Source organism: Oncorhynchus gorbuscha, linkage group LG03 (genome assembly GCF_021184085.1).
Source record: "Oncorhynchus gorbuscha isolate QuinsamMale2020 ecotype Even-year linkage group LG03, OgorEven_v1.0, whole genome shotgun sequence".
NCBI classification, from domain to species: Eukaryota; Metazoa; Chordata; class Actinopteri; order Salmoniformes; family Salmonidae; genus Oncorhynchus; species Oncorhynchus gorbuscha.
The window spans coordinates 67,402,227-67,429,219 of NC_060175.1; the positions used below are offsets into that span (position 1 = coordinate 67,402,227).

Genomic DNA, 26,993 nt, shown 5'->3' on the forward strand with positions numbered 1-26,993 from the left:
CCATGGTTGACAGAGGAAGAACAATGATTCCAAGCACCACCCTCCATTTGAAGCTTCCAGTCTGTTATTCAAACTCAATCAGCATGACAGAGTGATCTCCAGCCTTGTCCTCATCAACTCACACCTGTATTAACGAGAGAATCACTGTCATGATGTCAGCTGGTCCTTTTGTGGCAGGGCTGAAATGCAGTGGAAATGTTTTGGGGGGATTCAGTTCATTTGCATGGCAAAGAGGGACTTTGCAATTAATTGCAAAACATTCTGGAGTATATGCAAATTGCCATCATACAAACTGTGGCAGCAGACTTTGTGAAAATTAATATGTGTCATTCTCATAACTTTTGGCCACGACTGTAAGGAAGCAGAGGTTTCTGATGGGAAACTGCGCGTGCAACTTTTCATGATGCGGAAGGAAAGTTGGTGTATAGATGATGGTGCGAAGAGGATGGCAGGAGTAGAGGGAAATGTGGCGGAAACAGAAGGCTTGAAGGGCACGATCTGGAACTGGCAGATATGAGGGGGAGTGACAGCATGAACTATAACAGGCCACACAGATATACAGCCTTTTACTTTTATTTTGTTAAAGGTTAAATGTACTCGTACCTAGTACTCGTATAAGATAAGGGGGGTGATGGATGGTCCAATTTAAAAAATATACTGACATAAAGCAGCTTGTTTAGTTACAATACGCATAAGTTATAGATTCTTTTTATTTTATTTTTATTGTTCCTCTTTGTGTATTCTATTTCATGACATCCCTTCAAAATAAAACAAGTATTCATTTTACACTACTCAAAAGATGGAAATGTCTCTGTTTGAGGCGGTCTGTGGTGGACATTTGTGTGCAGTAGGCTGGTTGTGTGTGTGTGTTTGAGGGTTACTAGCGGTGGAAGATGTGGGCAGACCTGCCTGGGGAACAGTTACAGTAGGGAAGGATGCCATGGTAGAGTGCTCTGATGTTCCTTGACAGAGCCAGCGAACTAGCTATTCACTCAAGGGTGTGGAAATACATGAACAGGGAGGGTTAGAGGCAAATTTGGGGTAGGGGTAGCACTGAGGGGCAATTAGATGGCAGGCTGGAAGATTGGGGGTGGGTGTCAGCTGGTGGGCAGGAGTGGGGGTATTTCAGAGGGGGTCTGTCACCATCTCTTGCAGCCGTGGTTAGGACCGGGAGGTGTTGATAATGTACAGCAGACAGACGCTCTGACTACCAGGACCCCCCCCCACCCCGACTGCCACTATCACAGCTGCTCCGACTCACAGGGGTCAAAGGTCAGTTACAGCAGGGGTTCCCAAACCTTTTCACAGAACCCTCTTCCAGCATTTGGGAACATCTTGCGACCCCGTGCGCGCCACGTCTATTTCTATGGCCTAAAAAAACGAGTTTAAAAATGTTAGCTGACGTGGGCTAGTTGATCTGGGCATTTCTGACAATGCAATGACTGACATGACGAGAGGATTCTACTAGTGCATTCCATTATTACAACTTTCAAGAGTAAATTGAAAGCCGGACTGAGTTCATAAAAATAAAATAAAAAGTATAATCTTTGGGAACCACTGAGTTACAGTATCACAAGCACTAACCTATGGAGGAAACACACCCTAGGCTTGAATACGGTGAGTACCATGGAATATCCCCTCCTGTTAAACTACACTGTCTCTCACCAAGGGACAGAGATTAGCCTGCTTCAGCGTCTCAAAATGCGTTAGCCTATATTCTCCCGCTCAGATGTCTTCAGGCTAGAGGGAAAGCAGCCGTATATGCAGTTTGTATCAGATTCCTGTGGTGGGTTTCTGTGCAATCACTAGTCTACCGTCTCTCATCTTGATGGATGACCCCGATGTTTAAAGAGCATCTCTGTCTGCACACAATGCAGGGGTCTTGAATCTTTCAATAGGCTTTTCAATTATTGAACACACATGAAATATGCACAGCACATGGTGGTTATGTGCTTGTATGTTCAGCTCTCAATGCAGACAGGGCCCCATGGTCCAAACTCTTAGCAGTCACACTGCACCAGAATGAATCAGGTGTGGCTCAAGTCGATGTGTGTGTTGCCATGTAGGCTATGCTCTGTAGGTGTGCGTGTGCGTGTGCGTGTGCGTGTGTGTGTGAATGAATGTGCATGACGGTATTTGATTATGGACACGACATCCTGCAAGAACAAGACATGAAAAAAACAGACAAGGGATGTGAAGAAACCATTCCTTTATTGGTGTGAAGTCCCCGTCAGGAGGGGCTAAAAACAGTGCTCTACACCAGACCCATGTCCACACACGGGGTGTGTCGAATGTGGATTTTTTTTGGGGGGGGACAAAAATTACAACAAAAAAACATTCACTGCTTACTTAGACGACAGCAGTAGTCATTACTTTCTCTGGGATGGGGTGGAGTGGGGATACTGAACTTAAAAGGGGTCAAGGTTCAAAACCACATTGACAGTTATTATTATTTGATTCATACTTCTTATTCTCAGAGAGGGAGAGCGGGTGTGGCCAGAAGTGCTTCCCTGTTGAGGTTTCCATGACAATGGTGCCGTGGCAGCGGTAGTGGTCTACTTGGCGTTGGCGGAGCTGCTGAGCATCTTGCGGACGGCCTGCACGATGGCGTCGCGGTCAATGCCGAAGATCTTGAGGAGCTCAGTGGGTTTGCCGCTACGGGGAACGTGGGCCACGGCCATACGGTGCACATTGAAGCCCGTCTCATTTACCACAGCTGAACACACGGCCTCTCCCAGGCCCCCTAAATAATTACAACCACATGTCAGTCAATCACATTTATATGGTAGCCATTTTTATAACAACATTTGTCACAAAGTGTAAGACTAGGGAGCACTAATTTCTGGGTCTTCATAGGACAAATGTGTTAAGTGCTAAGACTACATCTTACATCCTTCTCAAACTCCTTTGTGTCCATCTTGCTGACTGGTCTGTCTTTGTGCAGTGAAACCCTGCTGTACAGCATGTACAGTAGCTGGCCAGTCAGTCCAATCTATACATCGATTTTGTCTTCCAATCCACTAACCCTGTATCACTGACACCTCAATAGCCCACTGAGCAGCTCTGGGACCTGAGCCTCCCTGACAGGCCTTGCCACCACCCACTCATTGACTGACAATCAGGCCGGGGGTGGCGAAGGGGGGCCGGGGGGTGAGAGAGGGCGTTCTACCACTTTACTGTAGTAGCCATCTGCACTATGGGGGTTCTTGAGGTCTGGGTCTCTCCGTACAGCCCCACTAACACCCCAAACACAGCCTCCCCTTCCTCTCCCTCACACATGGTCCTCCCACCCCCTGTGGCTCTGAGTGGAGGCCCACCCCCGTCCCCCCACCTCACCCTTGCATGCTCACCTGTCACAATACACTATTCGTGCTCATGTATAGATGGGGGTGGGGATTGGTAGTCAGTTAAGAAATGACTTGCCTAGTTAGGGTTTGGTCTGCACCGGCCAAACCCGGACAACGCTGGGCCTCCCAATCACGGCCAGTTGTGATACAGCCTGGAATCGAACCAGGGTGTCTGTAGATGCTGTGATGCAGTGCTTTAGACCGATGCACCACTCGGAAGGTTGGGGGGGTTAGTTAATGTTAAGATGCTGACTGTGGCATGGCTGTGCTCATTCCTTTCTTTGTTTAGTTCCATCAACGGACTGTAGAAATCCCAAGGGACAAATAAGGCAACTGTGCCAAAATAAAACCACACATACACACTTTTGGACATGTGTTCCACCCCCCCCCCCCCCTTCCTGTTTTCTAGGTCAGTGAAAGCCCAAAGGCCAGAGCAGAGCTGAAGTGGAAAAACACTGAGGGACGCTAGTCTCTCCTCCTCCTCCTCCACATGCTCAAATACTGCAGCCAGGTCACTTCTCAATATCAGAGCACGTTAACCACAAATCATAGGAATGCCTGGCAACTCCATAATGTTATATCTATTACTACATACCTCAGAGGCACTCCGGCCACATACGCCACTGGAATTAAATAACCGGAGTTCAGAAGGCAGCCTGAGTGCGCGCAGAGTACCCACCCTCGTAGTAGTGGTCCTCCACTGTGATGATGCGTCCCCTGGTGGCCTTGGCGTGCTCGACGATGGTCTTGGAGTCCAGAGGCTTGATGGTGAAAGGGTCAATCACTCGAATGTTGATCCTCTCTGACAAAACACAAGATCGTGCAATGAGCCACAGAAAATGGCTAACAGGACTCAGTCATGTGAAATCATAATTCCTCTTAACCAATACAAGAGAGAGTAGAGAGATATCCCGACATTTGTCAATGCCGGAGCACTCTGACTCGGATGTTGGGGTGTAAATGCGTATTAAAAGAGTGCCAATACAGTTGGCATATACTCCAGATGGGCAACTTTCACGGGGGTGGGGGACATCAAAAAAATCTGAACTCATCATGAGGGGCCGCAGTTGCTTGCAGGTTTGCGTACCCACATCCATATACACCCCCCCTCCCCTCCCCCCATTGCGAGCAAAATATTTTACTGACCCCGCTCTCGACAGTGGAGATAATTTTTTTAACGTTTTAGAGTTAATTTTGTGCAAATCTCCACATTTTGCCATAGGGTGTACAGAAAATGTTGCCGTTTTAAAGCAAGTTTTCTGCATAGGGTGGAAAGAAATATTTGCAATTTTTTAGATTATATTTGACTGAGTCTAACAAAATCAAATGGGGGCCTCCCAGCAGGTAAATTGACCATGATAACAAGTTTAGATAGCTAAAAAAGTACTCAGACCACTTGACTTATTCTTGACTTGACTTATTCCACACAGCCGTGTTCTAAAATGGATTAAATAAATAAAAAATCCTCATCAATCTACCACACAATACCTCATAATGACAAAGCGAAAACAGGTTTATAAATGTTTGCAAATGTATAAAAATAAAAAAACACCTTATTTTCACGAATATTCAGACCCTTTGCTATGATACTCGAAATTGAGCTCATTGATCATCGTGCATGTCAGAGCAAAAACCAAGCCATGAGGTCGAAGGATTTGTCCGTAGAGCTCTGAAACAGCATTGTGTCGAGGCACAGATCTGGGGAAGGGTACCAAAACATTCCTGCAGCATTGAAGGTCCCCAAGAACACAGTGGCCTCCATATTTTTTAAATGGTGTCCCCCAGGGCTCTGTTCTAGGCCCTCTCCTATTCTCGCTATACACCAAGTCACTTGGCTCTGTCATAACCTCACATGGTCTCTCCTATCATTGCTATGCAGACGACACACAATTAATCTTCTCCTTTCCCCCTTCTGATGACCAGGTGGCGAATCGCATCTCTGCATGTCTGGCAGACATATAAGTGTGGATGACGGATCACCACCTCAAGCTGAACCTCGGCAAGACGGAGCTGCTCTTCCTCCCGGGGAAGGACTGCCCGTTCCATGATCTCGCCATCACGGTTGACAACTCCATTGTGTCCTCCTCCCAGAGCGCTAAGAACCTTGGCGTGATCCTGGACAACACCCTGTCGTTCTCAACCAACATCAAGGTGGTGGCCCGTTCCTGTAGGTTCATGCTCTACAACATCCGCAGAGTACGACCCTGCCTCACACAGGAAGCGGCGCAGGTCCTAATCCAGGCACTTGTCATCTCCCGTCTGGATTACTGCAACTCGCTGTTGGCTGGGCTCCCTGCCTGTGCCATTAAACCCCTTCAACTCATCCAGAACGCCGTAGCCCGTCTGGTGTTCAACCTTCCCAAGTTCTCTCACGTCACCCCGCTCCTCCGTTCTCTCCACTGGCTTCTAGTTGAAGCTCGCATCCTGTACAAGACCATGGTGCTTGCCTACGGAGCTGTGAGGGGAACGGCACCTCAGTACCTCCAGGCTCTGATCAGGCCCTACACCCAAACAAGGGCACTGCGTTCATCCACCTCTGGCCTGCTCGCCTCCCTACCACTGAGGAAGTACAGCTCCCGCTCAGCCCAGTCAAAACTGTTCGCTGCTCTGGCCCCCCAATGGTGGAACAAACTCCCTCACGACGCCAGGACAGCGGAGTCAATCACCACCTTCCGGAGACACCTGAAACCCCACCTCTTTAAGGAATACCTAGGATAGGATAAGTATCCCTCTCACCCCCCCCTTTAAGATTTAGATGCACTATTGTAAAGTGACTGTTCCACTCGATGTCATTAGGTGAATGCACCAATTTGTAAGTCGCTCTGGATAAGAGCGTCTGCTAAATGACTTAAATGTAAATGTAAATGTTTGGAACCACCAAGACTTCTTAGAGCTGGCCGCCCAGCCAAACTGAGCAATTGGGGGAGAAGGGCCTTGGTCAGGGAGGTGACCAAGAACCCAGTGGTCACTCTGACAGAGATCCAGAGTTCCTCTGTGGAGATGGAGAACCTTCCAGAAGGACAACCATCTCTGTAAGCACTCCATCAATCGGGCCTTTATGGTAGAGTGGCCAGAGAGAAGCCACTCCTCAGTAAAAGGCGAATGACAGCCTGCTTGGAGTTTGCCAAAAGGTACCTAAAGAACTCTCAGACCATGAGAAACCAAGATTGAAATATTTTGGCCTGAATGCCAAGCGTTACATCTGGAGGAAACCTGGCACCATCTCTACTGTGATGCATGGTGGTGGCAGCATCATGCTGTGTAGATGTTTTTCAGTGGCAGGTACTGGGAGACTAGTCAGTGTCAAGGAAAAGATGAACAGAGCAAAGTACAGAGAGATCCTTGACGAAAACCTGCTCCAGAGCGTTCAGGACCTCAGACTGGGGCGAAGGATCACCTTCCAACAGGACAACGCAGGAGTGGCTTTGGGACAAGTCTCTGAATGTCTTTGAGTGGCCCAGCCAGAGCCCGGACTTGAACCTGGTCAAACAAGCGTTTCGCTACACCCGCAATAACATCTGCTAAACACGCGTATGTGACGATAACATTTGATTTTGATTTGACATCTCTGGAGAGACCTGAAAATAGCTATGCAGCAATACTCCCCATCCAACCTGACAAAGCTTGAGAGGATCTGCAGAGAAGAATCGGAGAAACTCCCCAAATACAGGTGTGTCAAGCTTGTAGCGTCATACCCAAGAAGACTTGAGGCTGTAATCACTGCCAAAGGTGCTTCAAAAAAATACTGAGTAAAGGGTCTGAATACTTATGTAAATGTGATATTTCAGTTTTAAATTTGCAAAAAATGATGTGGTATTATGTGTAGATTGATGAGGGAAAAATGATAAATTATAAAAACCTGATTTTGCTTTGTCATTATGGTGTAATGTGTGTAGAATAAGGCTATAACGTAACAAAATGTGGAAAAAGTCAAGGGGTCTGAATACTTTCTGAATGCACAGTATATATCTCCATCTGAGAGCCTTCAAAAGGGGGGCGGGCCGCCAGTTGCCCATCCCTGCTCCAGATCATGATGAATGGTCCAATGCCTTAATGGGACCAATCTCACAACAAAGTGTCAGTATGTGTGTGTGTGTGTGTGCATGTTTGTGTGTGTGCGTGCATATGTCACTCAGAAGACGTTGATGCCATCAGCGCCTTGGTAAAGAGCACATTTACTGACAGCAAATGTAGAATATAGACCGAGTTACTGTGACGGATCTATGTAACTTTCCAAAATTCCGGTTCTGTACCCTTCTTTAGCATTTCAGCAGCTGCCAGTGCCTCATGAAGGGTCACGCCCGCTCCGATCACCGTCACATGATCATCGCTGGTCTTGTACACAACCTGGTGGACAAGGGATGGAGGTTTCTATTATCTAGGCATGTTTCTATTATCTAGGCGTGTTTCAATTCAAATAATGTCGCAAGCATGTAAGTCAGTTGTAAGTCTTTAAAGGGGCAGTGCAGTAAGAAAAAAAAACATCATTGGACTCCATACCTTCGCCTGTCCCACATGAAAGTCCTCGTTGCTGTTGTAAAGAACTGTGTTCTCTGGGCGACTGGTTCTGATGAAACACACACCCTGGAGCACAGATGAAACATGTCAAATCCGCCTCTGGACTTTCATTACCTTGTCATTTATCAGACCGCTTTATTAAAACAAGAGTCACACTCAGCAGCTGTGTGAACACAATATATTTGGTTAATTTAACCTTCATTTCACTAGGCAGTTAAGACATTCTTATCGACAATGACGGCCTACCACCATATTGCAGAGTGAGCGCAAAGCAAGAGGCAGATGTGATAGAGAGGGTTCTGAGTACCTTCGTGTTGGCGGCCAGCTCCACAGCTTTCTCAGTGGACACGCCGTCGCTAGGGTAGAAAATGGTTGCCGTGGGAATGGCTCTGAACATGGCAATGTCTTCGAGGCCCATCTGAGAAGGACCATCCTCTCCTAGAACACACACACACACGCACATACACACACACGCAAGTCAGACAGAACAACACTTGGCGTGTTTGGGGCTGCTGAAAGTGAAAGCTACAGGGCAGGCATGCGTTCAGTGGGGCGAGTCGGCGTGGGCATGCAATGTACCTGAGGAACCAAAAGGAAGCCTGGCCGCCCCACCACCACCACTTCCGTGACACAGAGAGAGAGAGGGGGAGGGAGGGAACGAGTGCTGGCCGGTGCCACACTGATACATTAATAGATGGAAGGAAGATGTGAAGAAACAAAAGCAAAGTTCAGGATTCAGGAAATAATACAGGATTATACGACGCGAGGTCAACAACGAGGGAACCATTCAACCCACTGCAGGATTGTTACCAAAATGTTTGATCGAAACCAACTGAAGCCAAAGGCCCTCTCCACCTAAACAGTTTTAGGGGAAGCACTGTGTCTTTCTAGGGAGTTTTTCCTAGCCACCGTGCTTCTACACCTGCATTGCTTGCTGTTTGGGGTTTTAGGCTGGGTTTCTGTACAGCACTTTGAGATATCAGCTGATGTACGAAGGGCTATATAAATAAAATTTGATTGATTGATTGATTGATTAAACAGTTTTAGGGGAAGCACTGTGTTAGCACCGTGTGACAGTAAGCCAAGTCTTCTGCAGTGGGCTGAATCAGTCCCAGAGGAACAAGTGCTGAGAGCTACAGTGCCTTGCGAAAGTATTCGGCCCCCTTGAACTTTGCGAACTTTTGCCACATTTCAGGCTTCAAACATAAAGATATAAAACTGTATTTTTTTGTGAAGAATCATCAAAAAGGGGGACACAATCATGAAGTGGAACGACATTTATTGGATATTTCAAACTTTTTTAACAAATCAAAAACGGAAAAATTGGGCGTGCAAAATTATTCAGCCCCCTTAAGTTAATACTTTGTAGTGCCACCTTTTGCTGTGATTACAGCTGTAAGTCGCTTGGGGTATGTCTCTATCAGTTTTGCACATCGAGAGACTGAATTTTTTTCCCATTCCTCCTTGCAAAACAGCTCGAGCTCAGTGAGGTTGGATGGAGAGCATTTGTGAACAGCAGTTTTCAGTTCTTTCCACAGATTCTCGATTGGATTCAGGTCTGGACTTTGACTTGGCCATTCTAACACCTGGATATGTTTATTTTTGAACCATTCCATTGTAGATTTTGCTTTATGTTTGGGATCAGTGTCTTGTTGGAAGACAAATCTCCGTCCCAGTCTCAGGTCTTTTGCAGACTCCATCAGGTTTTCTTCCAGAATGTTCCTGTATTTGGCTCCATCCATCTTCCCATCAATTTTAACCATCTTCCCTGTCCCTGCTGAAGAAAAGCAGGCCCAAACCATGATGCTGCCACCACCATGTTTGACAGTGGGGATGGTGTGTTCAGGGTGATGAGCTGTGTTGCTTTTACGCCAAACATAACGTTTTGCATTGTTGCCAAAAAGTTAAATTTTGGTTTCATCTGACCAGAGCACCTTCTTCCACATGTTTGGTGTGTCTCTCAGGTGGCTTGTGGCAAACTTTAAACGACACTTTTTAAGGATATCTTTAAGAAATGGCTTTCTTCTTGCCACTCTTCCATAAAGGCCAGATTTGTGCAATATACGACTGATTGTTGTCCTATGGACAGAGTCTCCCACCTCAGCTGTAGATCTCTGCAGTTCATCCAGAGTGATCATGGGGCTCTTGGCTGCATCTCTGATCAGTCTTCTCCTTGTATGAGCTGAAAGTTTAGAGGGACTGCCAGGTCTTGGTAGATTTGCAGTGGTCTGATACTCCTTCCATTTCAATATTATCGCTTGCACAGTGCTCCTTGGGATGTTTAAAGCTTGGGAAATCTTTTTGTATCCAAATCCGGCTTTAAATTTCTTCACAACAGTATCTCGGACCTGCCTGGTGTGTTCCTTGTACTTCATGATGCTCTCTGCGCTTTTAACGGACCTCTGAGACTATCACAGTGCAGGTGCATTTATATGGAGACTTGATTACACACAGGTGGATTGTATTTATCATCATTAGTCATTTAGGTTTACATTGGATCATTCAGAGATCCTCACTGAACTTCTGGAGAGTTTGCTGCACTGAAAGTAAAGGGGCCGAATAATTTTGCACGCCCAATTTTTCAGTTTTTGATTTGTTAAAAAAGTTTGAAATATCCAATAAATGTCATTCCACTTCATGATTGTGTCCCACTTGTTGTTGATTCTTCACAAAAAAATGCAGGGTGAATTTATTTATGTTTGAAGCCTGAAATGTGGCAAAAGGTTGCAAAGTTCAAGGGGGCCGAATACTTTCGCAAGGCACTGTACGTCAGGGTCACAGTGAGGAAGTCACAGGGGTCACTACACAGACAGTTCGCTAGGGAGGGGGGGGGGTCAAAGGTCAGTGGGCGGACTGACCGATGGACACGCCGCAGTGTGAGCCACACAGGTTGATGTTGCTCTCGGAGATGGCGGCCATGCGAAGCTGGTCGTAGGCACGCGTGAAGAAGGTGGCGAAGGTGCTGGCGAACACCACGTTGCGGTCCCGCGTGGCACAGCCCACCGCAATGCTCACCTGACAGAGAAGGAGAGGGAGGAAAGCGGTGTTCATGATTACAAAGACCAGATAGAAGCCTGAGCAACTTGTGTTCTCACAGTCTGCCCAAAGTGCCTCACGTCAATCTTTAGACACATAAGAAGGGAGCCAGCATCTTTCAATTCATACTGGGGGAAATGTTCTGTTTGTCCCATTTCATTTCCTGTTAGCCCTGAGAAATCCCATTCTGTTCCCCATGAGGCCTTGCTAAGGGAATGGGGCCTGTGTGAGACATGGTCAGTGAGAGCTTTTACTCATGAAAATACAATGCATTGGTGGTTTAAACAAATGCCATGTACATTAGGTACAACAAAGCAAAGTGTTGTCAGCTAGCATAGAGCATTATCGTTGTCAGCTAGCATAGAGCATTAGTGTCGTCAGCTAGCATAGAGCATTATCGTTGTCAGCTAGCATAGAGCATTAGCGTCGTCAGCTAGCATAGAGCATTAGTGTCGTCAGCTAGCATAGAGCATTACTGTCGTCAGCTAGCATAGAGCATTATCGTTGTCAGCTAGCATAGAGCATTAGTGTCGTCAGCTAGCATAAAGCATTTGTGTCGTCAGCTAGCATAGAGCATTAGTGTCGTCAGCTAGCATAGAGCATTAGTGTCGTCAGCTAGCATAGAGCATTAGTGTCGTCAGCTAGCATAGAGCATTAGTGTCGTCAGCTAGCATAGAGCATTAGTGTCGTCAGCTAGCATAGAGTATTAGTGTCGTCAGCTAGCATAGAGCATTATCGTTGTCAGGGACAAACAACAGGATACTTAGAAATCCAGCAAAGCATTAAAATGTTCCAATCCCTTAATAATATTTGATGTGACAGCACGGCCAAGGTAAAGAATTCATCTAAATAACTGATCTGATCTATATTTTACTTCTCTATTGTGTGTGGGAGTCACAACGAGTCACAGGCCACAATACAGCTCCATTACACCTGCCAGTGATGCCTCTGAAGGAACTGCCACTGGAATCATGCTGAGACATTATGAATTAATAGGTCTCTTAGCCAACCAGGTAGATGGATCCAGGCCCTAGAAGTGTGGGTGTGGCACTCTGAATGTCAGAGGTGAATAATTCACACGCGGGTGAAAAGAAGAGCCGCAGAAGAGGATTTAATTTTTTAAATATTTTTTACAGCCGTTCAAATACAAAGACATGCAGGGCTACAGTACGAATGGTCTGGATGGAACTTTGATAGTCATTTTGGGTTGACGTCACATAGTGCTATCAATAACAGCTTATCATAGTTATTATTATTTTTTTTACTTTCTTGGGAGAGACGTTAACGGTCTCTTATGAAGATTTTGTGAGCAGTACACTTCATTTCAGCCTACTAGACCTAGAATCGGGTCAGATATGTGGCATTGGGTGTCGGCTAAGCTTACCATGTTCTGCTCGGCAATGTAGCACTCGACGTAGCGTTCGGGGTGCTCGTTCTTAAAGAGCTCAGAGAAGGTGGAGTTCTTGGTGTCGCCATCCAGAGCCACCACATGCTCGTTGTAGCGGCCTAGCTTAGCCAGAGCCATGCCATAGGCCTTCCGCGTGGCAATCTGGAGCCAAACACAACCAATGGGTTAGTTCATTTAAAACATTTTTTATTTTTTTTACAGGTCAGTGTAGCCGTCCATCACCATAAGTCAAGATAGTGCCCGTGCCTTGTTCCAGGACTTAAAGCGTCTCTCTATCTCAAACGCTCTTGCTCCCTCTCAAGTACACGCACCTTCTCTCCGAGTTTGTAGCTGGGTGCGCTGGGCATGCGAACGTTGCGCAGGCTGACGGGCGGGGCGTCCTCAGTGGGCGTAGCGGGGTACAGGCGCTTATTACTGTTCATGATGCGCGCCTGGATGTCCTTCAGCACCCCTTCAGCCATCTCCTTGGGCAGGGGCTTCCCATGCCAGCCCATCTTGTCCTCCGCAGCTATAACACACACAGAGAACACGGAAAACACACACACGCACAGCAAATACGGCTTTAGTATGTATATTCTCTCCAAAACTCTTGAACGTGCCGTCCTTGGTCAGCTCTCCCGCTATCTCTCTCAGAATGACCTTCTTGATCCAAATCAGTCAGGTTTCAAGACTAGTCATTCAACTGAGACTGCTCTTCTCTGTATCACGGAGGCGCTCCGCACCGCTAAAGCTAACTCTCTCTCCTCTGCTCTCATCCTTCTAGACCTATCGGCTGCCTTCGATACTGTGAACCATCAGATCCTCCTCTCCACCCTCTCCGAGTTGGGCATCTCCGGCGCGGCCCACGCTTGGATTGCGTCCTACCTGACAGGTCGCTCCTACCAGGTGGCGTGGCGAGAATCTGTCTCCTCACCACGCGCTCTCACCACTGGTGTCCCCCAGGGCTCTGTTCTAGGCCCTCTCCTATTCTCGCTATACACCAAGTCACTTGGCTCTGTCATAACCTCACATGGTCTCTCCTATCATTGCTATGCAGACGACACACAATTAATCTTCTCCTTTCCCCCTTCTGATGACCAGGTGGCGAATCGCATCTCTGCATGTCTGGCAGACATATCAGTGTGGATGACGGATCACCACCTCAAGCTGAACTTCGGCAAGACGGAGCTGCTCTTCCTCCCGGGGAAGGACTGCCCGTTCCATGATCTCGCCATCACGGTTGACAACTCCATTGTGTCCTCCTCCCAGAGCGCTAAGAACCTTGGCGTGATCCTGGACAATAAACTGTCGTTCTCAACTAACATCAAGGCGGTGGCCCGTTCCTGTAGGTTCATGCTCTACAACATCCGCAGAGTACGACCCTGCCTCACACAGGAAGCAGCGCAGGTCCTAATCCAGGCACTTGTCATCTCCCGTCTGGATTACTGCAACTCGCTGTTGGCTGGGCTCCCTGCCTGTGCCATTAAACCCCTACAACTCATCCAGAACGCCGCAGCCCGTCTAGTGTTCAACCTTCCCAAGTTCTCTCACGTCACCCCGCTCCTCCGCTCTCTCCACTGGCTTCCAGTTGAAGCTCGCATCCGCTACAAGACCATGGTGCTTGCCTACGGAGCTGTGAGGGGAACGGCACCTCAGTACCTCCAGGCTCTGATCAGGCCCTACACCCAAATAAGGGCACTGCGTTCATCCACCTCTGGCCTGCTCGCCTCCCTACCACTGAGGAAGTACAGTTCCCGCTCAGCTCAGTCAAAACTGTTCGCTGCTCTGGCTCCCCAATGGTGGAACAAACTCCCTCACGACGCCAGGACAGCGGAGTCAATCACCACCTTCCGGAGACACCTGAAACCCCACCTCTTTAAGGAATACCTAGGATAGGATAAAGTAATCCTTCTCACCCCCCTCCCCCCTTAAAATATTTAGATGCACTATTGTAAAGTGGTTGTTCCACTGGATGTCATAAGGTGAATGCACCAATTTGTAAGTCGCTCTGGATAAGAGCGTCTGCTAAATGACTTAAATGTAAATGTAAATATATAAGCAGTGCATCGATTGGTGGGCAATCTGCTCATTTTATATATCCGTTTGATGATACCAGCACCGAATGGTCGTAAATTACGTATTCCTCAACGCCCCCTCCCCCCCCCCCTCTCATCACAAAGCCTTACACATGAGTGGCCATCAAAAGACAATTCCATAGGTCAGGGCTCCACATCAAAAGCCCTACTCTCATGACAACAACCAGACAAAGGCCAGTGATCTGAGTGTGTCCTACACATGCGGAGGGATTAACAGGCTGCTGCAGCTACATCTACAAAGCACCGCCCAGATTATCACAGGTTTAGGTGCCCCTCAGAGGAGACAGGGAGGGCTTATTCAGGTCCATCAGACATAACTTTATGTCTTTTACATTTACATTTACATTTAAGTCATTTAGCAGACGCTCTTATCCAGAGCGACTTACAAAGGGACAGGCACAGATTATGCCTTTTTGATTTTAGGAATAGCGGGGTTTGATAGTATGTATTGATTACAAAGCAGCAGCCGAGCACCACAGATATTTTGGAATGTGAATGGATAGAGGGGAGTCTGTCAGTGTCCCAATCAAGCAGTGTTAGTATATTTCAGGAAAAGGTAGTGCTGCTATAGCAGGGTTTCCATCTCACCCCCCGGTATAGTATTAGGGTTTGGTTAGTCTCTGGGTGAACCCGTCTGTACTACTACCTATAGGGGCGCATGGGATTCAGTTTCTGTTGAGCTGTATTACTGTTGGGGAGTGTGTACCTGGGATTCCCTTGCCCTTGATGGTTTTGGCTACGATGGCGGTGGGCTGGTGACGGGGTTGGCTCAGAACCTTAGTCAGCTCGTCCACACTGTGTCCGTCCACAATGACGGCATTCCACCTACAAACACATACACACACCAGGGAAAAATTGGTGGGAGTCATTTACATTCTCAGGCCCACTTTCATGGTCTCTAGGCCACACATTTTCTAGGACAGCCTTTCTCCCAGCACTCACCCGAAGGCTTCGCAGCGTTTCTGGTACTTCTCCACATGGTGCTGCAGGGGAGCTGGGTCACTCTGTCCCAGACGGTTGATGTCCAGGATGGCCACCAGGTTGTCCAGCTGGTAGTAAGAGGCAAAGGCCATTGCCTCCCACACCGAGCCCTCAGACATCTCACCATCACCCAGCAGGCAGTACACACTGTAGCTACGGAGAGACAGGCAGACAGAGTTAGACGCAAGATCACAGCAGTAAAGCTTTTGTAATAAATAAACACTAATAAACATGTAGAGTAATATGACCAATCCACAATTTTCAATTGATTACCACTTGATTGACTAAGGGATGAAATGCATCACAAAAAGATGCAGACCTATAACACTTTCCCTCAACATCTCCTCCCCTTCCGGCAGATATTTGTCCACACAACCCCCACCCTTCATCTTCGAAATGAGGCCGCCCCTCAACCGCCCTCCCCGAATACAGAGCGAACAGGAACAGTTGAAACCCTCTCGGAGCTCCCATCACCCTGCAGGGTTAACAGGGCCTGACAGCTTTCCAGTCAAATAAACACATTCTCATTAAAGCGAGAAGATCGGCTGAGACACGACGCATTACGGCACGCATTCTGAACCGGATAGCATTCCGGAGCCCAGAGAGGGAGCCACAGACACCTGGACCAGATACCGTTTAACATCCTCCCTCCCGGTTAGTCTCAGTTAGTCTCGCCTCAGGGGAGCTGCAGCACCTCTCACGACTCACAGACAGACAGAAAGCCCTTCCCTGCACCAACACACTGGTTAAACCTCTGAGCTGCAATGCTACTATAAACAGACTCCACTCTTCAGGGAAGGAACTTATGTTGGGCAACTAGGCCTGGCTTGTAGTCGGCATTCCAATTCATCCCAAAGGTGTTCGATGGGGTTGAGGTCAGGACTCAGTGCATGCCAGTCAAGTTCTTCCACAGCGATCTCGACAAACCATTTCTGTATGGACCTCGCTTTGTGCATGGGTGCATCGTCATGCTGAAACAGGAAAGGGACTTCCCCAAACAGTTGCCACAAATTTGGAAGCACAGAATTGTCTAGTGTATGCTGTAGCGTTAAGATTTCAGATTTATCAGTTGGACTGTCAGATGGTGAAGCATGATTCATCACTCCAGAGAACACTTTTCCCCTGCTCCACAATCCAATGGCGGCGAGCTTTACACCACTCAAGCCAACACTTGGATTTGCGCATGGTGATCTTAGGCTTGCGTGCAGCTGCTCAGCCATGGAAACCCATTTAATGAAGCTCCTGTCGGTTCTTGTGCTGACATTGCTTCCAGAGGCAGTTGGGAACTCGGTATTGAGCGTTGCAACCGAGGACAGATGATTCTTACGCGCTGTGCGCTTCAGCACTCGAGGGTCCTGTTCTGTGAGCTTGTGTGACCTACCACTTTGCGGCTGAGCATTTCAGCCAAATCTCTCATTTGAAGAGGTGTCCACATACTTTTGTTTATATAGTGTATATGATACAATAGCAGTCTGTTGACTGACTGGTTTTTATAACATATGAGTTGATGATAATGGTGATTATGTAGCTCGTTTAATTACATGGACAAAGGTAGATATCAACATATGAATGGATAAATGACTACTCTATTGTTATGGAGGAATGACACTGTTGGAAGAGAGCTATTTACACAAAGTCAAAAGCTTTTCACAGATTAACGTTTTGCCATCCCTAATAAAATCGCTGGCTGTCAAAGGCTATGCCAACAGGGCATTAGGTCGGGGCAAAAGCCATACTCTTAAGACAACCGTCACACACACACACACACACACACACACACACACACACACACACACACACACACACACACACACACACACACACACACACACACACACACACACACACACACACACACACACACACACACACACACACACACACACACACACACACACACTATGGTGACCCAACTGAGGTAACCCTTCAAATGTGCATAACGTGTGTGTGTGTAAGTATGCACTTATGACAACACTCACACAGGAGAGTGTATCCTACACATTCTGAGGGATTACTGGGCTTCTGCAGCTCTAAACTTTAAAGCACTGCCTGGATTAGTTAGGAGTTTGGGTGCCCCTCGTAGCACAGAGATCGAGACCTTGTTCAAACACACAAAGCCTTTGAAAGACAATAGGTAATAATCATATTTAAAATACACCTTCATGCGTGTAACAGGATAACTACGCAGTCTAACCTTTAATTTAACCTTCTATTTAGACAGGTTATGGATCAACCAATATTGTATTTTACCATAATGCATTGGTTGAGGCGAGCAGTCTAGTCTAAAGCTGATCTCTTCAGACAGAGATGCTCTCCCTCTCTCATATAATGCCACGGCATTGCCCCAGGGAGAGTACAAGGTGAGAGTTTTAGAGGGGTGAGAACAGAACACATCAAACTGACAGCTCACAGTCCAAACCTGTACCGAGTGCCCTCGGGGCGTTCTGTCAAACATAGACCCAACGACAGGGAAACGTCGTCTCCACGCACACCCTTGTGAACCTGTGCCAAATTGTTTTACGTTGCACTTTGATCAGCTAAGCATGGATAATCATATTCAAATGCCATTTGCTGAATCAATTAAACAGGGTACTGTCAGTGCGGGTTTAAAGCTGTAATGTGGCATTTTGACTCACTAATCCTCACCCTCCCGCTAAGTGTATTTGACACATTCAGTCATTTGATTCATGGATCACTCCGTTTATCCGTGACACTGGCCTAAGCATGTAGGGCTGTATGTTTTGGGGCCACAGACTATAAGAGGAAGAGTTTGTAACAAAAGCAGTCATACATTACAGACAAGTCAGAGTTGAGGCTGGATGAGAGCGAGCGAGAGGCGAGGGAAAGAGCACGCTCTCTTGTTGTTGTTGATTTCATTAGGATCCCCGTGAGCCGATGCCAATGGCCACAGCTAGTCTCGCTGGGGTTCGACACATAATAACAAATACATTACAGACTAAATACTTTACAATCGACATACATTAACATGTAGTGTGTGTGTGTGTGTGTGTGTGTGTGTGTGTGTTTGCATCTATCAGTTACACATACGTAAGTAGGTCACATGGGGGAGAGGCGTTGTGCCCGTGAGGTGTTGCTTTATTATTATTTTTAAACCAGGTTTGCTGTTCACTTGCGCTATATGAGGTGGAAGGGAGTTTCATGCACTCATGGCTCTGTATAATACTGTACATTTCCTTGAATTTGTTCTGGACCTGGGGACTGTGAAAAGAACCCTGGTGGCATGTCTGGTGGGGTACGTGTGTGTGTCAGTGCTGTGTGTAAGTTAACTATGCAAACAATTCTCTTAGCCAAGAGACTGGCATGCATAGTATTGATATTAGCCCTTTGATTACAATGAAGAGCAAAACGTGCCACTCTATTCTGGGCCAGCTGCAGCTTAACTAGGTCATTCTTTGCAGCACATGACCAGATGACTGGACAGTAATCAAGACTTGCCTTGTGGAGTGTGGTGCAGAGCATCACGGACAGATCTCTCCCAATCTTTTACAACCATTGAGTCAATATGTTTAGAACCTGACCGTTTACAACCCAAGTAATTTAGTATCCTCAATTTGCTCAACAGCCACAGGTCTAGAACTTCGGGAATGATTTGTATCAGATGCAATGCAATTAGTTTTAGAGATGCTCTGGACCGGTTTATTACTGGCCACCCATTCTAAAACTGACTGCAACTCTTTGTTTAGGGTTGCAGTAACTTCACTAGCTGTGGTTGCTGACGCATGCGTATAGGGTTGAATCATCAGCATGCATGACAAACAGGCTTTGTTAATTGCCAGTGGCAGGTCATTGATTAAAAATAGAAAAGTGTGGAGGGCCAAGAGAGCTGCCCTGCGATACACCAAACTTTATATGTTTAACATCAGAGAAGCATCCAGTAAAGAAAACTCTGTGTTCTATTAGATATATAGCTCTGATTCCGCAATATGCGAGAGGTTTTTCAACAACAGGTTATGGTCAATAATATCAAAGACGTTACTGAAATCTAACAGCACAGCTCCCACAAAATGTGTTTCAACCAATCATCAGTCATTTGTGTCAGTGCAGTACATGTTGAGTGCCCTTCTCTATAAGCATGCTGAAAGTCTTACTAATTTGTTTGCAGAAAAATAGCATTGTATTTGGTCAAACACATTTTTTTTCCAACAGTTTGCTTAAGCAAGCTGATAGGTTGGCTGTTAGAAACAGTAAAGACCGATTTACCATTCTTGACTTTGGCTTCCCTCCAGGCCTGAGGACAAACCCTTTTCTCTAGGCTCAGATGAAAGATATGACAGATAGGAGTGGCTATAGAGTCAGCTACCATTCTCAGTAGTTTTCCATCTAATTTGTCAATGCCAGGAGGTTTGCCATTGTTGATCGATAACAATAAATGTTTCCACCTCTCCCACACTAACTTCACAAGATTCAAAAGTACAATGTTTTTTTTCCCATTATTCGTTTAATGCATGAGACGGATGGCTCACTGCTTGTTGTTGGAATTTCCAGCCTAAGTCTGCCCACTTTGGCAATTAAATCATCCTTAAAATAATTGACAATCACTGCATCACAGTGCTAGCTGTGCCACCAGAGACTCTGGGTTCGAGCACAGGCTCTGTTGCAGCCGGCTGCGCCCGGGAGGTCCATGGGGCGGCGCACAATTGGTCTAGCGTCGTACAGGTTAGGGAGGGTTTGGCCGGCAGGGATATCCTGGTCTCATCGCGCACTAGCGACTCCTGTGGTGGGCCGGGTGCAGTGCATGCTGACCAAGTCGCTAGGTGTACGGTGTTTCCTCCGACACATTGGTGCGGCTGGCTTCCGGGTTGGATGCGCACTGTGTTAAAAAGCAGTGCGGCTTGGTTGGGTGGTGTTTCGGAGGATGCATGGCTCTCAACCTTCACCTCTCCCGAGCCCGTACGGGAGTTGTAGCGATGAGACAAGAGAGTAACCGCTAACAACTGGCGAAGCTATGTCATAAATTTGTCAAGTGCAGTGTCTAGATGCATTGTTTACATCATCCACATAAGAGTCACAACAACATCTTTTGTATGATCTCATACACTATTTTAGGCCCAGCTTTAGGAACCTCGGCTTTCCTGGATGTAGCCACAATATTGCGAACACTGCATCCAATGGGTAGGGATACAGCTTCAGAACAAAGTTCTACAGTATTTGTAGAATGTGATCAATACATGATATTTGATACTTCCTGCAGTGTTTGTAAACACCCTGGTAGGTTGATTAATAACCTAAACCAGATTACAGGCACTGGTTAAAGTGAGAAGCTTCCTCTTGAGCGGACAGCTGGATGAAAACCAGACAACATATGCAGGTCCCCAAGAAAAGAGACCTCTCTGTTTACATCAAATACACCATCTAGCATTTCACACACATTATCTAGATACAAGAAGAGGTTTTAGAGGAGGCAGGTGAACCTGCAACCACAACACATCAATAACACTTGACATGAGATCTTCTATAAGCATTACAGGGATATGGCCCTGAGTATAGACAGCAACACCTCCCCCATTGGCATTCCCGTCTCTTCAGTAGATGTTATATCCTTGTATTGCAACTGCCGTATCAAAGGAATTATCTTAAGTGAGTCTCGGAAATGTCTAATATATGAACGTTATCTGACGTTAGCAAGTTGTTGAATTCATGACCCTTGTTTTTTTGAAGGCTATTATATTAATATGGGCTATTTTCAGGTCTTTCTTGGGTAGCTTGTCAGAGAGAGACATAATGTGGAAAACAACTAACAAAGGAAGGGTTAGTAGTGAGAGAGATAAGGGAGTGAGAAGAGCAAAAGAGGGAGAAAGAGGGAGGGCTCTCTTGCAGCCCTGATTATTAGAGCAGAAGAATTGACTGAACAAAATGCAGAGAAAGCCCATCCAACCCACCCCGCGTGTACATTCTACGGCAGGCTGCTCTGTTACATGGGTCCAAACAACAAAAATCCTATTAAAAACCGTTTTTCAAAAGTCTATCCCTCTAACCCCAAAGTACAGCTCAGCTGCCCTCTACTGTTCTGGCCTTTTTCTATGGATTCAGATATAAAAGGGGAATCTGCTTTTGTCATATACAGAGAGTGGAGCCTGGAACGCTGTCTATGGCTGTCTGCCCAGTGTTCACGTGGCCGTTCTGGAACTCGTCGCGCACAATAAAGAAGCTGGCTTCCAAACCACGTTCAGCCGTGAAAACGGCCAGCCTCTCTCTCCACACCCCCACACCCTTGCATCTACTCTCTATAGGGGCGGTGAAATGTCAAATGTCAGACTGTCACGTTGTTCGCAGAGAGTGTGCACCATGAGCATAGGTGTGTTTGTTGTGTCCATGCATGCCTTTTGTCTATGAACGGGACGGCTTTATGCCTATGTGCGGGCGAGTATCACAGAACACCTCCATTGTAGGGCGCATCCGACTTATTTAATTGCACATATTTCCTTGTGCTTTTACTTCCCTTTGTTTATGCTATGTATCTGATTATTTGTGTGTTGTTCTGTCTGTCGCTGTGTGTTCTTGTATAGCCAGACAACGTATGACCGCGCAACTAAAGAATGACCTTAGAGGGGTGTCGAGCATGTCACTGAGTCCTATGCAGAAGTCCATATTATGTGCAGATGTGTATATGTGGGAGAAGGGTCTCTCACCTGGCCTTGTCAAAGTATTTCCCAGTGTAGGCCATCCCGCAGGCAGCCCCCAGACCCTGTCCAAGAGAGCCGGTGGCCACATCCACAAACTGCTGCTTCTGTTGACACACACACACACACACACACACACACACACACACACACACACACACACACACACACACACACACACACACACACACACACACACACACACACACACACACACACACACACACACACACACACACAAATGTTAGACATCACAGCACATAATAAACATGCATTACACCAACAAACACACATTACACATTAAACAAAGTCATCAAACATTACATCAACTACGCTGTTAAAGTGCACCGACATAAACTAATCCGACACAAAGACTACCTACTCAGTCATAACACACCCACATAGGTCTCATTACCGTCAAAATCACACACCGTCCACAAAACACACACTCCCTCTCAAACATACACACATTTCCTAAACATACACATTCATTCAGTGGTCATATTAACAGCTCAACAGGGTAAATCTATGTGCAAGCATTAGATGAAGAGATACCGAATCTTAATTGAGGGAATCAGTGGCTTACTCATGCATGTGTGAACAGGGCATGGCATTACTAGGAAGCTACTGTGCGTGCACACAAAAGGGGCCTTGGACAGCCTGTCGGTCACACAAGCACATACAGTCTACACTACAGTATAGACAGTATGTTGTGTGCTCAAACTTCCTCTCTTCAACAAGGGAATACCAGTGCTCTGAAAAGGGGATAAATTTGACTGTTTTAACAAACAGGTTAAAAAAAACTGTCATGGGTGAACAGGTCTGTGAACGAGAAAGGGCTAAAGATAAGCCAGGCTTTTAAAAAGGCTAACTCTCACTGTGTTAGTGGAGCGCAGAGGTTATTTGTGGGCCAAACAAGGTCGTGTCGTGTGGATCGACAGGTCACTTCCTGCTCCTATTCTCACCGGCACAGGGTGTCCCTCCAGGATGGAGTCGACCTTACGGAGGTTGAGCAGTTCGCTCTCCTTCAGGTAGCCTGTCTCGGCCCACACCGCGTAAAGCACCGGGGCTGCATGGCCCTGGAGGAGACAGAGAAAGAGAGGGAGGGACAGAGTGAGAGAGAGAGAGAGAGAGAGAGAGAGAGAGAGAGAGAGAGAGAGAGAGAGAGAGAGAGAGAGAGAGAGAGAGAACAGTCTCGCAGATACAAGTTACGACTTTGTTACCGTCGCACAGAGACATGACCTCATGCAGACAGAACACGCACAAAGGGCCCTAGTTAATGTAAAACAGACTTCAACTATTCACTACAACCATATTTTACAGCCGAGCTGTTATTCCCCATGTTAGACTCTCACATACAGTGTCACACTCGGTGCCTGGACCACATTCATTTCTTGGATTGAGAAACTCATCCCAAACGTTCTTCCTTCCACACCTCCAAAATGAATGACATTCCAGTAGTCCCAGTAGGAGTACATTCCCGCCTCCCGGTCGGTCTCCTAAAGGGCCCAGGTCCCTGCACCAGATTACATGCTTACTCTACAAATTGGGCCTTTAAAAACTCTCAAATCATATGGCTGGCTCTTCCCAGCACAGACTGGACAATGCAATCTGACTGGTGAAAAATCCTATGAACATACAGCTTTCCATCAATTCATCAGGTTGATTTTTGGAAATGGAATGAGTTTGATACAGAGCCCTTGAGCTGGCTAAGGGTTCTAACCACTCTGCCAATCTACTCTGCCAAACTTGATAAAACGGAGTCTGATGGCCAGGCGGGCGACTGAAAGACAGATCAAGTGTCCCACATCTGTCCAATTAGGCTAATGAGGTCATTGCGGAAGGGGAGGAGCTTAGCTACTACAGTAGGCCTTACCTTAGAGGTGAACATGGAGGCACTGCTTTAGAATGGACTTGGCAGACGTCATACATTATCACAGACTCAATAACATCGAATTTAGACAGGTTGAGCACAGAGGCATTAAGGTTAAATCACTTCAAATGAATACGGGAAAGTGTACCTTTGGAAGCCTTCAGACTGTGCATGTACACGTTTCGCCACTATCTGGGCCTGGGATACCTGTGTTTCCCCAGAGGGAGGTTAAGGGGTTAGGGATGTCTAAACGGGGGGGGGGGTGGTACCTTGGAGAGGACGAAGCGGTCGCTGTTGATGTTCCGGGGTTCCTCAGGGCGGTACTTCATGGTGTGGAAGAAGAGCACAGACATGATCTCTGCCACACTGCAGCATGATGTGGGGTGACTGGAGGCCAGAGAAGACAGGACAACGGGTCAGACCAGGCGCTCTGACTGACACACGCACGCACAAATAAAACACACACACACCTCCGCGTGCTCAGCTCACACTGAAGTGTATAGCTGGAAAGTGTCACACACACACACACACACTAAATGACCTACAATCAGTTTTGACTACTACGTCGCCCTCCAATATTTCCACTAGACACACGCATGCAGACACATTGACAGTCAGAGCCGAGACTTCGCAACACGCAGACACTGTTTGGAGGATCAGAGGAAACAAAGGCCTCTTCGGCCGCATTTGATCACCTCGACATAAACTCTGATATTCATTCTTCATTGAGTGCCGGGGTTAAGCCTATATTAGCCTGTGTACCAACTGTAACCGTCATCTCGTAATAAAGCGTCGACACTCGTTCACGACAATCGATCCACTATTTGCCTGTAACATAAGGCAGACCCTTTTCAACACATTCAGTTAGACAGTGACCCAATACTTACAACAGTTGTATTACAGCTGACTGCAAAAAAAACACTTATTTTTGTTTTGCCAAAACTCTGTGCTCGAAGCAAAATGCAAAAACAAAAGACAATATAAAAAGGTCATTTGAAAGCATCTATAACTTATGAGATTCCAAACAGAGCATGGCCATTTAGAACGCTTCACCATAGCACAGGTGCCAGGTACCCACCAGAATTATCATTTTTAATCAACCTGAAACGGAAAGGTGGTTAAAAACAGACAATGAATAAAATAAATATGTATTGAAGTAAAATCATCAACTAAAAGACAAGTAAATTACCCCCCCCCCCAATTTTTTTTTTTAGATAAAAAATAAAGACAAGTATAATTCTGCCTTGGCCTTATTTGTCGATGCGGAATTAGAAATATTTACTAAAAAAGGTTGTGTCCCTGGTTATAATGCCTCCAATAGCATATTTTATGTGAGCTGTTTACTGCACTGTAATAAACGGACCTAAGGAAATAAGAACATCGAATGAATTAATGTCTCAAAATATAAATAACATGTGTTCTAACAACATTTACCGCTATCTGGCATTTCTCTCAACCCGAATATCGTGTGTCCCAAAAATATACAGGACAAGCCTGAACAATAATTATAGAAAGGGAGGGCATTGGCTGGAGATTGCCCAGGTCGCGGTGGACCGACGAGCATCAAAATCAGCCCGTCACCAATCGTTTCGCTCTGCGATGAGGATGGGAGGTGAAGGCTGAATTTATGCAGGCGCGTTGGAGCGCCAGGCACGAACGCAGCCCCTTTAGTTGCGGCGGACGAATCCCACGTCGCCACCACGTGTAACGACCCATTCATTATTGAATCACATTTTCGTTCACATCTTACATAACCAGAAAAAAATATGAATTCAAATACTTTTAAAAAAGGCCTGCCGTTACGCTACTGCACATTCGAAAATAATGTATCAATGCACCTGCAACGAGTAGTCTATTTTTTAACCTTTATTTAACTAGGCAGGTCAGTTAAGAACAAATTCTTATTTACAATGTCGGCCTACCCCGGCCAATTGTGTGCCACCCTATGTGCCTCCCAATCACGACCGGATGTGATACAGCCTGGAATCGAACCAGGGACTGTAGGTTTACATGCGTAATGCCCATGGCTCGGACATCGCACGGAGATGCAGTGCCTTAGACCGCTGCGCCACTCGGGATCACTATTACAACATAATAAGGCATAACACAATTGCTGCATATTTTATCTACATGGAACCCAATTTCATCCATGTCAAATATTAATGCCAAATGGACAGCTAAAATTGAAGAACATTCGCCTTTTCTGGAGCGATGCGTAATATACGCACACAATGTCCGAGCCATGGTCATTACGCATGTAAACCTATCACTTAGCCTGCATGGACACCTCATTACGCACATTTTTTTCCCCTTTTTGAAGCATGAATTAAAACATGGTGCTTACCCACTGCCTGCCGCAGTAGTAGCCTTGATAGAATTGATCCTGAGCCGGTTGGCGATGTTCCTAAGCGTCTGCAGGGTCTGCTGGTCGGGTTTGTGATAGTCCTCCATCTGTGCGCACTTCTGTCAAAAAATACACTTTAACGAAGCAAAATACTGTCCGGGATAAAAACACGAACAACGTCGGGGTAAAGACGAGGAAAATCGCCTTGAAGTTGTGCGGGGGGGATAGAGTCGGAGAGAATTACAGAGAGAGGGGTGTTGGTAAACCTATGAAAATGGCTAATCTAGAGCTAAAAGGAGAGAGAAACCGCACACGGGCTCAACGACCACAGAGTGCGTGTGTGTGGCAGTGCACAAAGTAGGCTACACATGGGCGAAATGGTGGAGGTGGAGTTGCCAAGGCCAAGTGCAATGGACCTACTGTCACGCCCCCCGTCCCCACACCACGTCAACCAACACTGTCGCTCGTACTGCAGTCATAATGCGCTGTCGTAGGCTACTCTCTGCTACTTCTGTCAAAGATCAGGGAAAAGTGCAAGATTGCATATACTGTAGGTAGTTAGCTATACGAGGCATTTCGTCTCCATTGGTACTTTAGTACAGGGGTTCCCAAACTTTGTCACTCGTGCCCCCCATCCAGCATTGGGGAACATCTCGCGCCTGCACTGTGGGATGTTGAGGATGGATGGGGGAAGAGTTCAGAAAGGACACTGTACTAACTAACCTAGGCTAATGATACTCTATGGTCTCAGTTTTGACCTGACTCACTCA

General features: G+C 46.6%; 1 protein-coding gene across 1 annotated transcript; it reads right to left on the minus strand.

The window, feature by feature from the left end:
- Positions 1-2,192: 2,192 nt before the first annotated feature.
- LOC124031756 (transketolase-like) lies at positions 2,193-26,620 on the minus strand. Its single transcript, XM_046343391.1, has 14 exons — positions 26,224-26,620; positions 24,149-24,266; positions 22,972-23,085; positions 22,016-22,113; positions 15,327-15,518; positions 15,091-15,209; positions 12,621-12,817; positions 12,286-12,450; positions 10,724-10,880; positions 8,173-8,303; positions 7,848-7,931; positions 7,601-7,694; positions 4,027-4,149; positions 2,193-2,743 (listed from the first exon to the last, which is right to left on the minus strand). Exons 1-14 carry the CDS (start codon positions 26,328-26,330, stop codon positions 2,556-2,558), a joined length of 1,887 nt encoding a protein of 628 aa, XP_046199347.1. The 5' UTR covers positions 26,331-26,620; the 3' UTR covers positions 2,193-2,555.
- Between the last annotated feature and the right edge of the window lie 373 nt (positions 26,621-26,993).